Source organism: Canis lupus, chromosome 7, assembly GCF_048164855.1.
Source record: "Canis lupus baileyi chromosome 7, mCanLup2.hap1, whole genome shotgun sequence".
Lineage (NCBI taxonomy): Eukaryota > Metazoa > Chordata > Mammalia > Carnivora > Canidae > Canis > Canis lupus.
The window spans coordinates 176945-193978 of record NC_132844.1 but is presented as its reverse complement, the minus strand read 5'-3'; the positions used below and the strand labels follow the sequence as shown (position 1 = coordinate 193978).

At 46.3% G+C, this 17034-nt stretch overlaps 1 protein-coding gene across 13 annotated transcripts in view; it reads left to right on the top strand.

The window, feature by feature from the left end:
- FAM120B (family with sequence similarity 120 member B) overlaps positions 1–17034 on the top strand; it is a 90339-nt gene that overhangs the window by 21839 nt on the left and 51466 nt on the right. For 12 of the 13 annotated variants that reach the window (XR_012033631.1, XM_072831655.1, XM_072831653.1 and 9 more), the window contains 2 exons: positions 3753–3933; positions 13489–13590. Coding sequence is in view for 12 of the 13 variants with exons in the window: in XM_072831655.1 (XP_072687756.1) it covers positions 3753–3933; positions 13489–13590 (283 nt within the window). In the remaining variant the exon portion in view is untranslated. The remainder of the gene's footprint in view (positions 1–3752; positions 3934–13488; positions 13591–17034) is intronic. The other variant, XM_072831662.1, reaches the window with a different exon arrangement.

Sequence of the window (17034 nt, the reverse complement as noted above, 5' to 3'; positions counted from 1 at the left end):
ATGATAACAGATAAGCTAATTTACTAACATAAGAAATTACAGTTAAAAGTAGGATGTGATATATAGATTAAGAGAGTTACAGGTGAAAAAATATTAAGGGGTTAAAATTATCCTACCTGGAAGCATCTTTAAGTGCTTCATAGAAGAAAAAGAACATGAGGTTGGAGGAATTTGTCAGGAGCCACCCCACTCCCAGACCGTGTGCCTGGCTCCAGAGGTGGTGCGTGATGTGGACCCTGGAGGCCCCGTAACAGCTTGCTGAGGGACAGGACGGGGAAAGGCGCACAGAGCAAAAGTGGAGCATGCAGGGTGCCTCACTGCCTCCGGGGGGGCGGGGGGGGGGGGGGAGGTTCTGCTTTCAGCTGCCTAGGACTGCTGATAAGCACCAGGCAGCATCAGCCACCACCGTGCACAGCACCACTCTGGGCCCTCTGCTTTTTCTGTCGTGACCTGGCCCCTGCCGGTTCCCAGCTCACACCCATTTCCCGGCTGTGTGTGGCCTTGCCCACGTCCACTCTGGGCTTGGGCCCTTCACAGCCCTGACTTGCATTCGCCACACCAACAGGGCCCGTCCTTGGCCTTCCCTCCTGTGCTGGACACCCTGACCATCTCCTCCAGTTTCCTGCAGAGGTTCTGACAGATTGGTCAGGTCACAGAGGGCAGCAGCGTGTGTATCATGAAAGAATTTAGGACTTAGTTTTTATTATTTATTTTTAATTTTTAAATTTTTTAAAAAGTTATTTATTTATTTGACAGAGAGAGGGCACAAGAAAACAGAGTTGTAGGCAGAGGGAGAGGGAGAAGCAGACTCCTCGCTGAGCAGGGAGCCTGATGTGGGACTCAGTCCCTGGACCCTGAGACCATGGCCTGAACCAGAGGCAGATGCCCAACCAACTGAGCCCCCCAGGTGGCCAGGACTTGGTTTTTATACACAGTGAGGAGGTATTGGATATCTTTAAGCAGGGGTGGGATGTGATCAGGTATTTCTTGAACATTGGTTATCCTGCAGAGAATGGACTCATGTGGCTGTTGCAGGAGCCAAGGTGGGGGGACAAAAGAGCTAGAATTAGGACAGTGGCAGTGCAAGTGGGGAGGAAGAAACGTCCAAAAGTAAGTCTTGCTACGGAGGTAAAGGTCCTCCTGCTATCTGGGGTGGATGTTGCCTTGACCTAAGGATGGGCGGGGAATGGTTTGACAGCAGATAGCTAGGGAAGACCCATGTGATGCTTAGAAAATGAGCCTTGGTTTCCATTACTGGGCAGGAGACCGTCCTCTGGAAGTCATCCTACTGTACGTGGTGATGGAAACCCTCCAAGGAGAAGACTGGGTAGGAGGGAGCTTTAGGAAAAATGCACTGAGAGGGAGGGGAATGAGGCACCGTGACCCCCCGCAGAAACCCAAGGAGGCAAGTTTCAAGAATGAGGAGAGTAATAACCAGGAGTGTCAGGTGCTGCAGAGTAAAGTAGAATTGGGGCTAGGAGGCACTTAGTAGGGTTTGGTTCCTGAGAGAGCCATTGTCCACAGGGGCCTGGTGGAGGTCAGATGGCCAGGGTTTGAGGAGTACCTCAGGGGCAAAGGCCGGAGTGGGGAGTGATTGCTCCTTCAGGGAGTTTGGCAGTGGAAGAGCCATGGGTGAGGAAGAGGGAGGAGTGTGGTGGGAGGCCTGTCTGCAGGGGAGGTCGGCCATCTGGAAGGGGTAGATCGCATGTCGTCTACACGACAGCTCTCCCGTTGACTAGAGTTGATGATGGCTCTGAAAACAATTGTGAAGTGTCTTCAGTTCCCTTTCCATTTTTCCTTAAAATTTGTTTGCAGTGAAGTCTTCTAGTCCTATCAGATGGGTAACCCCAATTCCAACATGTATTTCAACCCCACACCGTCCCAGAAACCCTTAGGTAGAAGGCTGTAGTGCACAGCAGTTATCCTGGGCACATACCACAGCCAGATATCTATGTTTTGTCCATAGCAGGATATTTTAGAAAATCAGTTACATTTTGAGAGTAAATTCTATATGGTTTCCATAATGTTGAATAAGCAGAATTATTACATTAGAATGTTTGGATGAGGTGACTGTGTTAAGGTTTTCCAAGTGTGGAGTGCTGTATAGATCTGCAGTTAAGGGCAGAGGTAGAAGGTACTTATTAGATGATTCTGATCTAATTAGTGAATTAAAATTGCAATTGTAGAAAACTTATCTGAAAAACCCCATATACACCCAGGAAGGAATGTTACATCTTAAATTCTGTACAGTTGCCAGAACTGAAGTTTTCTTGGTAGGGTGAATATAATTTATTACAACTTCCTAGATATATTTGTTAAAACACCATCTCTCTTAAAATGAAAAAAAGACTCAGAAATGGAAGAGGGAATAGGAAAATAAGTCAGAAGCTATTTTGGCTCAAAAGGATCATAGAAGTTGTAACTATAGTGTTTCTGATAGATTTAGTATCAAAAGGGGCACATGGAGAAGTAGGTCGTTGCCAGTGGTCTTCCATTAGAGTATCAAATGACAACCCTTTAAGATCTTTTTACAAGTATTTTTTAACCTTCCTGACCTTAAAGTTGCCGGCTTGTCTGCCAGCTTGATTTCAAGAAATTTCAGCAAGGAGATAGACAACTTATATGTGTGTAGCCTCGTGACAGTGGTGACCCTGGATCATGTGCCGAGCTCTCGTTAACCATTTGCATCGACCCATGTAGTCCTCAGGATAGTTCTGTGAGGGTAGACCTGGTGTATATCTGGAGAGAGGGAGGAATGGAGACAGGAAGACTCAATTCTACAAAAATGAGTCAAAGTAACTAGAACTACTTAAAAGTAAACACAAATAGAACAACGGTTCTCAGAGTTTTCGGCATTCCAGGTTGTCCTAACACCACATTTTAATATATGCCTTTTGTGCAGACTGTTTGGATTTGAATTTTGAGTGGTGATCTAGGTAAATCGATTCCTGCAGTAATAAGAATGTTCAGGGAAAAGACTTGTATGTAGGCTGTTACAGGCCTTCTGATCTTAGCTCCTTTTTTAATGGGAAAGTGGGATGCAGCTGAGTCTCATCGGGGGGTGTGCAGCACACGGTTTTGGTCCGATAGGAATTACTGAACAGGTGAGTGACTGTGACACAGTTTCTGATCCCAGGGAGTTTGGCTTACTGGGGGAGATGAGACAAGAGAACTGCTATAGGGTAGATGAGGGATGAGCCCCATAGGCCGGGGGAGGTGAGTGGGATTGGGAGCAGAAGACAGGGTGACACTTGAAGTGGAGCCCACGTGAGGATGGAGAAGAGTCAGGTGTTCTTGAGAAAGCACGAAGGTGCTCCACTGTGACTGGTTTCTAGGAGGTGGACTGGTGTAATGGGAGGAGGCCACTGGAGCCTTGAATGTTAGGGTCGTCATTCAGGTGGTCTGAGGAGGGTAGTGACCTGACGGGATGTCAGGGAGAGGGCAGACTCGGGCTAGATTCAGTTAGAGCCTTTGCTAGTGGGGCTTGTCGTCCGTTGGCAAGAGGCTGAGATGCCGTGGAGGTCCACACGGTAAGTCTGGGCGAGGTGGCGGCGGAGGAATGGATGGGGTGGCGCCTGGAAGCGAGGAGAGGCGGCAGATGCCAACCCAGTGTCGGGAGTCTGAGGGGCAGTCACCCCATTTCTGAGAGCCTGGAAACACTGGCTTGGGAGAGAAAGGTGTTGATTTTTTTCTCTTTGAAGGTAACTGTTTTGTTGTCACGGAGAAAGCATCTGTGTTTGAATTTTGAACAGGTTGCTAGAGCAGATCACGTCCAGGCCGAGAGCTACCTGGTGTACAACATCATGAGCAGCGGGGAGATTGAATGCAGTAACACGCTGGAGGACGCCCTCGACCAAGCCCTGCCCAGCCAGGCTTTCGTCTACCGCCCGGTGCGGCAGCGCGTTTACTCCCTCTTGCTGGGGGACGGCGGAGGTGAGCGGGCTGCTCTCTCAGCAGCAGTGCTGTTTGGACTGGGATTCTGAGAAACAGGCCAAATGAAGGAGAATGCATTCTTTTAGGACATGGATACAATTAAAAAGGGTTGTGTTTCTCCGTAAAATCTGTAATTGAGAAGACCACTCACATCTGTAGGACGTTAAGGGTAAACGCCGTGGGACATCTCTAATTAGCAAACAGTTGATCAGTATTCATTACAAGAAGAGTGCATTGTTTTTATAAAATGTTATATTTTATTCCCTAAAAGGATTTGTGTTTTTAAAAAATTTGAAAATGCTTTCCTCCTGCAGGGGTGTAGGGCATGTTTATTATTAGAAGACAATGTCTACTTATTCTTCAAAATGTGATTTTCATAAAATAATTCCATAAAATCTAGTACATCGTATTTTAAAGTATAAACAGTTTTCCTTTAGAGTATTTAGGTTTTTCCCATCTCTGTTTTACTGGTACAGTAGTAGCAAGAGTGTAGGGAGAGGACTGTCAGTGGTGAGAGCAGGACAGTTGCGGCGGCCTTGGTGCCAGGTAGACAATTAATTAGCCCCCTATTGCTTCTTTTCAGAGGCGTTGGGGGCATTGGGCGTGGGAAGGAGCACTTCATAGTAGGGACTAGTGACGTGTCACCCAGGTAGTTCCCTCCTCTGAGGTCTTGCTCACCCGAGACAGGCCTCCCAGGACACTGGTCTCACTGGAGATGGAAGCAGTAAGGTCCTGGGGATTGGGTGTGTGTGGTCCTTCGGCCTAAACTCCATCCCTGTGACTGCATTAGTCCGGAGAGTGGGCACGTCCGTAGCCCTGCGGGGGCTGAGGGATCGTCGGGTTACCGTGCTGCCTTTACTCTGTGCTGGCAGGGTTCTTGGAACCCAGGTTCTGTGAGATCCCCGCCTGCCCGCTCGTCCTGCCTTTCCCGCGTGTGCTGTCAGCCCAGGGGTGTACGTGCCCCGAGGAAGACAGGAGGAAGGTGTTTACACTAAATGAAATGCAGAAACCAAAGGACCTATGGAATAAACTTTGCGACCAGATATTGTTTAAATTTTTTTCTATTTTCTTGTGTGTTTTCTCTTCATATTCTTTCTTAACATGAGTGTTTTATTTTTTTTTTAAGATTTTATTTATTTTCTCATGAGAGACAGAGACACAGGCAGAGGGAGAAGCAGGCTCCCTGCGGGGAGCCCAGTGGGGACTGGATCCCAGGGCCCCGAGTCACTTGCTGGGCTGAAGGCAGACGCTGAACCGCTGAGCCCCCCAGGCGTCCCAGCATAAGTGATTTCACATTGATTCTAATGATTAAAAAAGATCTCTTACTCATGAAAACATTTTCACGTTGTAGAATATTTGCCTGGAATTGTTTTTAGAGTACTTTATTAAATGAGATTCAAATATATAAACTTTACTATCTTAAGTTGCATACTTTGTTAATGCAATTTATCTGCAACCCCGTTGGTAACCTGATTACTTAACCACCGTAACAGGAAAAATTACTGAAATTGAACTTGTCTTCATGATTGATCTTTACTTTTCTCTTTTTCAATTTTTTGGCTTTCTGTGTGACGTTTACATTCTTAGGGTGTAAGAAGAGAAAATGCTGCTGTTGCAGGTTTGCTTGTGGTGGTGAGGAGGCATACTCCGCGCTGCTTGCGTGCCTCAGCTCGTGATCCCGCGTGTCCCTGAATCTGATGGACGTTTACAGCTGCTGCTGACTCCAGCACGGCGGCAGGGTACATAGGGCTGTCAGGTTTTCCCCCGATTTCCATTTGACGCGGCCTGAGTTCCAGAGAGAGGAATGTGGGAATCTGCAGGCGCTGTGCTGGACGCTTTCATTTATTCCCTCAGCTCTGTGAGCTTTGCTGCATGTGTGTCTGAAGTTCCACCGTTAGGTGCGTACACAGTGAAGTGGTTCTGTCTCGTAATGAATTGACCCTTTTCATGTGATGAAATTTCTCTTTAAAGAGAAAGCTGATGATAGTCCTCATCTAGAAGTTTGGCATTAATATATGCACTCTGGTTTTCTTTCTTTCTTTTTTTTTTTTTTTTTTTTTTTTTTTAAGATTTTATTTATTTACTCAGAGAGAGAGAGAGAGGCAGAGGGAGAAGCAGGCTCCATGCAGGGAGCCCGACTTGGGACTCGACCCCGGGTCTCCAGGATCAGGCCCTGGGCCGAAGGCGGCGCTAAACCGCTGGGCCACCAGGGCTGCCCACACTTTGGTTTTCTTAGGATCATGGTGTGCATGGCATATCTTTTCTGTCCTTTAGCTTTTAAACTGTTTCTTTATACTTCATGTACATCTCTTTTAAGTAGCATATCTGGTTTGACAGTCTTTCTTTTCTTTCTTTCATTTATCTTTTAATTTTTCTCCCCCTCAAGCCTCCACTGTGGGGCTTGAACTCACAACCTTGAGATCAAGACTGGAGCTGACACCCAGAGTCAGACACTTAACTGGCTGAGCCACCCAGGGCCTCTGGTAATTTTTCTTTTTAATGAGAGTCTTTAGATCATTTATATTCAGTGTAATTATTGACATGATTGGGTTTAAGTCTTGCATTTTGCCCTTTGCTGTCTTTTTCCCTTATTTTCTCCCTTTCTGACTTCTTCTGGACTAATCAAATAATTTTTAGTATTTTGTTTTATGTCCTCTTTTGGATTATTAGATTTACCTGTTTTGCTGTGGTTTTCTTAGTGGTTACTTGACGGTTAATAACGTACATTTAAGCTTCACAGTTTGCCTTCTCTTACAACCACATTGTGTGTGATGTGAAAACCTCACAGCTGCCAACTTTTGTCTTCCCATCATTTTTGCTATTGTTGCTTTATGTCTCCTGTATATTTTAAAACTTATTTTGAAATAATCATACACTCAAGGGGGTTGGCAAAAATAGTAACAGACTTTGATGTACCCTAGTCCCAGGTTCCTTCACAGATGGTATCAGAGCCAGGAGATTAACATTGCTGCAGCCTTATTAACTAGACTGCAGGCCTTGAGTTGTGTGTGTTCTGTTCTGTGTCCAGATGCAGAAGTGGTCCATCCCCGGAAGGCGTTCTCTCATGCGGCCCCTTTCTGCTGCCCTCTGGCCCCGTCTCCTATTTGCACTAGTTCATCCTTGGTCTCTTGAATCTTGTTTTTTTTTTTTTTTTTTAATTTATTTATGATAGTCACACAGAGAGAAAGAGAGAGGCAGAGACACAGGCAGAGGGGGAGAAGCAGGCTCCATGCACTGGGAGCCTGACGTGGGATTCGATCCCGGGTCTCCAGGATCGCGCCCTGGGCCAAAGGCAGGCGCCAAACCGCTGCGCCATCCAGGGATCCCCTTGAATCTTGGTTTTTGCAGGAATGTTATATAAATGTTTGGTCGTTACACGTAGTGTGCAGTCTTTTGAGATTATGCATACCTTTAAAACCCTATAATATGATTCTTGTGTTTGCTTTAAACCAGTGGCTGGCAAACGTTTTCTGTGAAGGGCCAGGTGTGATAAATATTTTAGGCTTTGAGAGCCCCCTCTAGTCCTGTAACAGACACAGCTTTGCTGCTGTGTGCAGACGTGACCGTCTGTCCCCTGAGAAGTACAGCTGTGTTTCAATAAAGATTAATCTACTTTTCCTATGTCACAAAATTTGAATTTTATATATTCTTCCTGTGTCACAATATTCTTTGTTTAATAATTTTCCAGTCATTTAATGTGAAAAGCATTACAGCTTTCGGACTGAAAGAACCCAAGTCAGATGTGGCCCATTGGCTATCTTACCATTGTCCAACCCTTATCCTAAACAGTCAGTGGCTTTTAGAGGAGGTTACAGATGAGAAGTCTTTCAAGTGCATCGATTTGAAGAGACGGCGCTCTCCATCCCTTTGTGGAGATCCACGTGTCCTTTAGTATCATCTTTCTTTAGAGAACTTGCTTTTACATCTCTTAGGGTGCTTATTTTATTTCCTGACAATATCTTTATTCAGATGTGTAATTCTGCTGTATATGGAATCTCAGGTGCTATGAAGATGCTGTTACTTGTCTCTGGTGTCGTGGCCCCTCTGACTGTTGTTCTCCGCCTGCAACAAGGATGCTACCCTCTGGCTGGCCATCAGGTTTTGCGAAGCACTGGTTTTCAGCAGTTTGTTGAAGCCAAGCTTGGGAATGATACACTGCGTTTAATCTGCTTGGGATTCTTGAGCTTCTTGAATCAGTGGGTTTACATTTCCTCTCAAATTTGGGGAAAACAAGGAATGTGATTTCACCAAGCGCTGTCTCCTGGGTCTCTTGCTTCTGCTCTCACTCTGGACCCCCAGCTGCAGGCTTGATTTGTTGTTCACGATGCCCATTACACTCCAAGTCTTGCTTTTCCGCCTCTTTTCTCTGCTGCAATTTGGGTAGTTCCTATTGCTCTTATTTCAAGTTTACTGAGCCTTTCTTCTGCAGCATCTAATCTGCTACTAACCCATCCAGTGAAATGTCCATTTCACATACTGTGTTTTTCAGCTGTTTTTTTTTTTTTTTTTTTTTTTTTTTTTGTCTTCCTCCCCCGGCCCCAGGTCTTCATGCTTGCCTTTAGGTCCTTGAATTTCTGCACAGCACAGTCCTAGCCCACTCAGTCCATCAGCTCATCACTGCTGGGCCTGGGGCTGCTGGTGGACTTCTGAAGGGCCTTGCCTTGTGTTCTGTCAGGCAGTCAACGTACATGATCCCTTCAGGGCTTGCCTCAAGCTTCATTAGACTGCGTCCATGGGGCCTCTAACTGTAGCGGCTGCGCCCCTGCCCCTCAGGGCTCAGACACCGGAGGTCTAAGGCAGAAGGCATAAGCACTGACTTGAACGCTGGTGCTTCAGTCCCTGATGATGGGTGCAATGGAGAGCTGGTCTGGCTGGCGATGTTGGCGGGTTGGCCGGCAGCACCCCTACACATACTTTGTCTAGTTGAATGTGTGCTATTTGGAAGGCCCCGAAATGGGGAGAGACCCTGCGGTCGTGCTACCCACAGCCCACTCTGCCTTCATGACGATTAATTTACTTCAGATTCTAACTTTGTCTCCTAGTGATTCTAACTTTGTCTCCTAGTGAAAGTCTTAGCTTAGGTCACTGTGAAGCCTTGTAAATTTCAGGAAATAGACAAGAAACTAGGAGGATGCCAAAGGCAGAGCCTGCCCTGTTCTCCTTTACGTCTGTGCAGTCAGCAGGGCAGGGGAAGGGCCGTGCACACAGGCGGCTGTCCGCGGCTGGGCCAGGGCATGCTGTCCTCCTGCTGCCCCAGTGACACTGTGGGAACACGCGGCTGCAGGAGGCTGGTGGGTGGCATGGGGCGGTCCAGGTGGATGGCGCCTTCACAAAGCACCGACGGGCCATCAGCTCATGAAAATCCTAGGTATGTGTAAAAAAGTATGTGTGGGGAATTTTTAAATTTTTTTCAGGACTAAGGCCACATATAAATTATACCAGCAGCATAAAAATATTACAGACCTGTAAGGACAGATATTTTTCTAGAAAAGCCTGAGGTTGGTTGTTCACCTTGAAAATCCCAGTAATTGAGAGGTGGTGATTGACTGCTTCTCGTCATTCCCCCTTGCCTGCTGCCGCCCCTGCAGGCCAGGTGACAGTGGCCAGCATGAGCTACGTGGCGTCTCCGTGGGCAAGGGCCTGCACGTGTGCACATTTCACAGCTCTGCTCGCAGGGAAAGTGTCCTCGTTACACGTAGAAGACTGTACAGAGTGGGTCGGTGTGTCTGTGTGTGTCCTCTGGGAATAGCAGAAGACCACGTTTGATTATGTCCGTTTTCCATTTTCTGTATAAAATGTCACCGCTTGAAGGGAGTTAAACTAGCAAAGCACTTTTCTTAACTTCTTTACCCCTTTGAACATAGAGCCTAACAAACTGAAAGTTTGAGTGAGAAAATCAGCCTTTCCTTTTAGGCATTGCCAACTCAATTTTCCTCTTCTCTTTTTCTTGATTTTTAGGCACTTAAGAAGATTATTTCATTCTAATTCAGTCAGACCAAATTGTTGCAAACATTTCTGCTATAGTTTCAAAGTGCATGCCAGATTAAAACCTCTGAAATTTTGTTTTTCTTATTTAGGCAGAGTTTTATTTTTAATTTTTTAAAGTTTTAATTGAATTATGCTTGACATGCAATATTATATTCGTTTTAGGTGTACAACACGGTGACTCAACATTTGTATGAATTACAAAATACTCAGCCTATTAAGTGTGGTCACCGTCTATCATCATACAAAATTAGTCCAGTATTACTGTGCTCCGTATGCTGTACTTTCATCCCCGTTTCCTCTTAATCCCCTTCCCTGATTTCATCCGTCACCCCATCCCCCTGTCTCTGGCAACCACCACTTTCTTCTCTGTATTTATGAGTCTGTTTCTGTTTGTTCACTTGTTTTGTTTTTAGATTCTACATATAAGTGAAATTATAAGGTATTTGTCTTTGTCTTGATTATTTTACTTAGCATGGGGCCCTCTAGGTCCATCCACGTTGTTGCAAAATTTTGTTCTTTTTTATGGCCGTGTGTGTATGTGTGTGTGTATGTGTGTGTATACACCAGCTCTATCCATTCATCAGTCGATGGACACGGGCTGCTTCCACATCGTGGCTATTGTAGGTAGAGCTGCAACAAACCTAAGGGTGCGTATGTCTTTTCAAATTTGTGTTTTCATTTTCTTTGGGTAAATGCCCAGAAATGAAATTACTGTATCACATGGTAGTTGTATTTTTAACTTCTTGAGGAACCTCCATACTGTTTTCCAGAGTGGCTGCACCAGCTTGCGTTCCCACCAGCAGCGCACAGGGCTCCCTTTTCTCTGCATCCAGTTGTCCTGTGTTGATTTTAGGCATTCTGACTGGTGTGAGGTGACCTCTCATGGTGGCTTGGTTTGCATTTCCCTGGTGATGACTGATGATGAGCATATTTTCATGTGTCTGTTGAACATGTGTAAGTCTTCTTTGGAAAAAATCTCCATTCAGTTCCTCTGCCCACTTTTAAATCAGATTGTTTGGTTTTTTAGTGTTGAGTTGCATAAATTCTTTATATATTTTGGATACTGACGCCTTGTTGGATACATCACTTATAAATATTTTCTTTCATTCAGTAGGTTGCCTTTTGGCTTTGTTGACTGTTGCCTTCACTGGGGAGAGGCTTTTTAGTTTGATGAAGTCCCAGTGGTTCATTTTTGCTTTTGTTGCCTTTGCTTTTGTTGCCTCAGGAGACAAATCCAAAAAAACTTGCTCAGTCCAATGTCTAAAGAGTTTATTGCCTCTGTTTTCTTTAAGGAGGTTTATAGAAAAACCTTTGAAATTATGTGGTACCCCAGAGAATAGGCTGAACTCTAGGATTTTTCAGTAATACCTGTTTAAGATCTCAGGTAACAGGTTGCGTCTAGCCCTGGATTTTGGAAGGACTGGGGAGTTTAACTGTGTCTGTAGGAGCAGTAATTTGGATTAAAAGTGAAAATGCTATCATCTGAATAGTTACGTTTGGAAAAGTCATTATCCAGACTGTAAAGCTTATTAATCTTTGTAGATGTTGACACATCCCCACCTGCCCGCTCGCTCGTCCTGCCTTTCCCGCCTGTGCTGTCAGCCCAGAGGCATACGTGCCCCGAGGAAGACAGGAGGAAGATGTTTACACTAATTGAAAAGCAGAAACAAAAGGACCTATGGAATAAACTTTGCAACTAGATATTGTTTAAATAATTTTTTTCTTTTTCTTATGTGTTTTCTCTTCATATTCTTTCTTTTTTTTTTTTTTAAGATTTTATTTATTTTCTCATGAGAGACACAGAGAGAGGCAGAGACATAGGCAGAGGGAGAAGCAGGCTCCATGCTGGGGGCCCAGTGGGGACACGATCCCGGGACCCCGGGGTCACGCCCTGGGCCTGAGGCAGGTGCCGCACCGCTGACCCCCAGGCGTCCACTCTCTAGGTCTTATTGGAGATCCACCTGCTGTCTAATAAACGGTACCGGTGCCTATCATGACGCTGCCACCTTCCTACATGACTGAGAAGTAAAGCTCTGAGAAGCCAGCCCTAAGCTCCGGTGTTTGAAGGTTTAGAACAGTTCCAGATGAAAGATGGGATAAAGTGTGGTTTTATAAACGTTTCAGTAATCTCCCAAGGAGATGGCTGGCTGACTGGAGTGAGGTACTGAACCTCACGAGGTCTGACTTCGGGTGAGAGAGGTCTTTCCTTTCAGAATGAGCAACTTAAAATACCATTCACTCCGTTGACTTTTTTAGTGTAATGAATACCTAGGCCAAGAGGATTACATCCGGCGGGCGGGGGGGGGGGGGGTTGGTGAACAGCTATAAGAATACTGCTCAGAATTTTCTTTTTTTCCTTTTTCTTTTTGTATGTGTGAAATTTGGGTAAGTTGAATGTATTTGTTAAGCTTAGAGTTAGCCGGCCTTGTGCTGGGGACTGAGGCCGTGAAGAGGTCTCCGTTCTGGACCAGGAGCTCAGTCGGGGGGCCAGTGAGGGGAGCAAGTAGGCAGGTGTGGTGTCGGCCAGAGAGCCGCGGTCGATGGCACAGATGTCTGGGTTGGGGGGCGCGGGCCAGGGTGGGTAGAGGGAAGCAGGTCTGGGCCAAGGAGGTGAGAGAAGGCATGGGGAGTTTCAGGATGCACGGAATTCCTGCTGAGGAGCAGGGCGTGAGCCACAAGCCAGGTTCCCGGGGGGGGGGGCCAGCCGCAGACTCAGGAGCCCTCCAGGTCCCTGCGCAGGTCTCGGGGAGAGTCCTGGGGCAAATGGTGTGCGGCAGTGGGGGGCTAGGGAGCTCTGTGGGCTCCCAGTCTGAACTCACATGCTGGCGCCATGGGCTGCTCTTGCGGGATCTCAATTAGGACCAGCAGCCTGGTCAAATTTTCATTGTCAAAAAGCAAAAACTACACAGCCTGCATTGACACGGAGAGGGCGTGGGATGGGGTGAGTGAAGATGGTCTGAGCAGGGCTGGGCCCAGGTGAGGTAGGAAGCCAGGTCCCCAGGGGCCAGGGGACAGCCTTGAGGGCCCTGGGGGAGGGGAGGCAGGGGTTGGGGTCCTGCAGAGACAACAGCCTGGTGGCCCCGAGCTAGGTGAGCACATCGTGCAGGAAAGCCACCTTCCACCTTCGCTTATGGGAGAACGGAAGACAGACTGAATTTTCAATAGCAATTAACCTATAGAAGTGGCTTTGTTGTAGATGATTGCTACTAGCTTTTTGAATTACCTAATGTAATAATAGTCTTGAGAGTCACACAGAGGAGTGGATTGAAGACGAGAAAGGGCTGTCCTTCTCCCTAGATGCTGTGTGGAGCAGTGTGGGGCCCCAGGAGGGGAGGACTTCGTAGGAGCCATCTGGGTGGTGATCTCTGCCCCAGGTGTATTTCCCAGGTCATCCTGCCAGCTCCCCCACCCCAGAGGTCATTGCTCTTGTTGAAGTGAGACCGGAGGGTAGGGGGCCCACTCCCGGATGCCCGAGGTCCCTGTTGGTGGCCTTGGATGTTATCCTGTAAGCCTGGTGACGAATGTTGGTACTCGCGTGCATCCACTAATCCAGCTGTCTTTACTCAGATGGCGCCGGCACCTGCCCCACCGTCAAGGAGTGGTTCGTGTACTCTGGGAACCCACTGAGGCACCCGGACCTCGTCAGGCCTCTGCAGATGAACATTCCAGGTACAGACAGCTTTGGTTTAAATAAGTCACTGATTTGTGCAGCATGTGATGCAAGCCCAATAATGGGGCCTCTGTGGAAACATTTTTCCAGAATTGCACATATGCAATTCATCCCTGGGCCCACAGGGGGGTATTTGTGTGATGACGTTCTAAAGCGGCAGAGGGATGAGTGTTGCATGGATGGACCGGTCTCCTGGTCGGGGTCTGACAGCAGGACACCCAGAGCGGCCTGGCCCTGGGGCCGCGGGGGGCTGAGTGCTTGTGGCCTGATCCCCAGGTCCCAGTACCCGGGCGCGCTCAGCAAGTATCTGCCGCATTAACAGGGTTGGATGCTCGATATTCTGCTTGAAATCAGCTCTTGCCTTCCTCCTACTACGGAAAGTATGTTTTGATGGAAAGGAAGATAAAGATAAAGGAAGGTTATTTCAGCTGGAAAAATAAGGTGTCTCTTCATGAGTGTTACCTTAAAACCTGTAATGGGAGGGAAGGAAAAACAAGGCTCACCTGAAGACCAGCTGAAGTCCTTTCTTCCTGCGAGCTCTTAGTACCGGAGGAAAGTCGAGAATCCATGGGTGGGGGGTAGTGTCCTACAGGCAGGCAGGTTAAAGAAGGTGACCGTGCTGAGGGTTTATTTTTAGGGTTCCCTGCCATTGTTTCACAGAACAAGTGTTTTTCCAAAACTTTGATATTCCATTTTTGTGTCAGATGCTCTTGTGCCACTGCCGTTCCCATCATGGAGGCCTGTAGTTTTCCTAATAAGGGCGTGAGCGCTGCTAAATAATTTTCTTAAAAATGGAATTGTATTGGGAGGGAAGGTGAGGAGAGTTACTATAGGGAATATTTCCCTATTTCCTCAGCCAGTAACATATTCAAACCTAAAAAGGTATTTATCAAAAAAGAAAAAAAACAAAGATAAATTGACATCTGTTTTTAGAGCAAGAGCTATTTTTAAAGGATACCCGGAATAATTTTTCAGAAATGTTTTATTATGTATGTAATTTCCATCTTATTGTATCTTTCCAAAAATAATATGAAGAGGGATTATTCCAGTTTTCTTCATGGTTTGAATTAAGAGAACATGTGACTATCCATCATCATTTTAGTTGGTTTTAAAGGCCGCTCCCTAAAATGCTCTAATAAGCTCTGGAAGCACGCAGCGATCGCAGAGACAGGTTCTGGGCTCCGGCGGGCGTTGTCCTTGGCGCTGCTTTGGTTACAGACCCCTTACACGAGTGGCTCACTCCGTGTGTGCTTACATGCATCGTGATGCAAAAATGCCAAGAGTTTGACTTAATAAAAACCCTTCTGATCCATGAGGAAAACGCCAAATGGTTTTGAGCTAAAGTGGAGGCTGGAGAAGAGAACTAATCTAAATGATCCTTCAAACAAATTCACACCCTGTGGCTTAAGATGATGAAATCTGCCAACTGAGAAGTGGATCTCTGTGGACGGTACTTAGGAAGGCCATTAGGTGGGATCCTCAGAGGTCCCTGTGCAGCCAGCAAGTCCTGCATGTGACATAAATTGACAGCACCCCAGAGTCTGTTGGCTTGCACTGAAGACCAGGATCCTCGGTCTCTGGAGAGGATCTTGTCTTGTCTCCTATGTTAATATGCAAACGGGTGTTCAGTACCTAGTTCTCGACTAAATAAATTCTTGATTGAATTTAGGATTAAAATTCTCTGATAGTAGATTTATGAGGACATGGTTTTTCAAACTGGTGGTTTTCTGTAATCTATCATTAGACCTCAAGAACCAATTTGTTTTTGCTGAATTATTCTTGTCTGTGTAAATGATTCCTAGCTGTTTTGCAGAAGGATACTGAGTGGTATTCAGACCTGTTTCTAGACCACCTGGAGGGGGTTCCCACAGGTGCTGCTTCCTGACCCCTGCAATTAGAGTAGTAAGCCTGGTGTGGGGACCAGGAATTTGCAATTCTTTTTTTGTTTTGTTTTGTTTTTAAAGATTTGTTTATTTATTTGAGAGAGAGGGAGGGTGCATGTAAACACACACACCTGAGCGTGAGCAGTGGGGGCAGGGAGGACAGAGGGAGAGAATGTTGGAGCTCTCCATGCAGAGCTCGGTCCCACAACCCATGAAGCCATGACCTGAGCTAGAACCAAGAGTGAGATGCCCAGCCCACTGGGTCTGAGCCACCCAGGTCCTCCTAGAATGTGCAATTCTAACAAATCCCCAGATGACACCAAGACTGGGAGTAATGTCCACCGGAGAGTCACCAGTCGGGACCTCTCGTGCTTCTTGCTGCCACCGTACTTGGCCTTCAGTACACCTCTTGGGTCTCGTTCTTTTCGTATTAGCCTCTGTGTGTGAGCGAATGAAATGCAAGGTGCAGCTTCACTGTCCATCCCCCACTCTCATGGGGACTTGGCCTCTCAGCTGTGTGCACAAATGTTTTATATGCATTGAGAAAAGGACTGGAAGCTGTACTTTAAAATACGGCTGTATCGGGTGGTGGGCTTATGAATGTTTTTCTTTTCTTACGCTTTCTTTTCCTGGGGTTTTTGTTTGTTTGTTTTACGGTGACTGACTTTTAGAATCAGAAAAAATGTTTTTCGACTACTTGAGTAAATGGAAATAACTGTGATAATGTGACATTCATCACTTACCTTTGATCAGGTCTTGGCCGACTTCTCTATTTTTGGCTTTGGGGGCAGCGTGGTCTCTGCTGCAGCGGCTCAGCCCTGTGCTCAGACTGCGCGGGCAGCCACAGACGAAACACGATGAGTGTTGTGCCATTGTGGGGACATTCTATTTAGGGACATTGAAATTAGCCTTTCACATAATTTTCCCATGTTGTGAAATACTATTTTTCTTTAGATTTTTTTTTTTCAATCATTTAAACATATAAAAACCATTCTTAGTGTATGGGCCAGAAGAGCAGGCAGTGAGCTGGACTTGGCCCATGGGCTATAGTTTGCTGACCCTGCAAGATGATTATTTTTCTGAAAAGTATGTTTTGAAGAAGTCATGGCTGACCCTTGTGATTATATTGGAATGAAATCTCTGTCTTATGAACTGGAGCCATAGATTGTTTTTTGCCGGTTGTCTTCACTATATTCTTTCTTTCAAGAGAAAAGTGATGTTTATTTCTCTCCAAAATAAATAATGAAGAAGTTTTTTGATGAAGAAAACACTTCATACGTTTCAGAAAGCAGGTGACTTTTGCTGGGTTGTTTCATCTTCGGTGGTGAGAGATAACCTGGCCGAGAATATTACATGGCACTGTGAGAAATGTAAGGGAAACGAGGAGAGCCGCTTCTTTGAGTCCTTTAGTTCTGACACCATTTGGTTATAGGTTTGTTTCTGTAGTAGACCTGTGGGACATTTAGGCCTCAGCCATTCCGGCTCTCAAGGCGTGGTGTTGAATGTTCGTGACCCTGCTGCCCGGAGCAGGACCCGGCTCGGCCCGGGACCTGTGCCCGT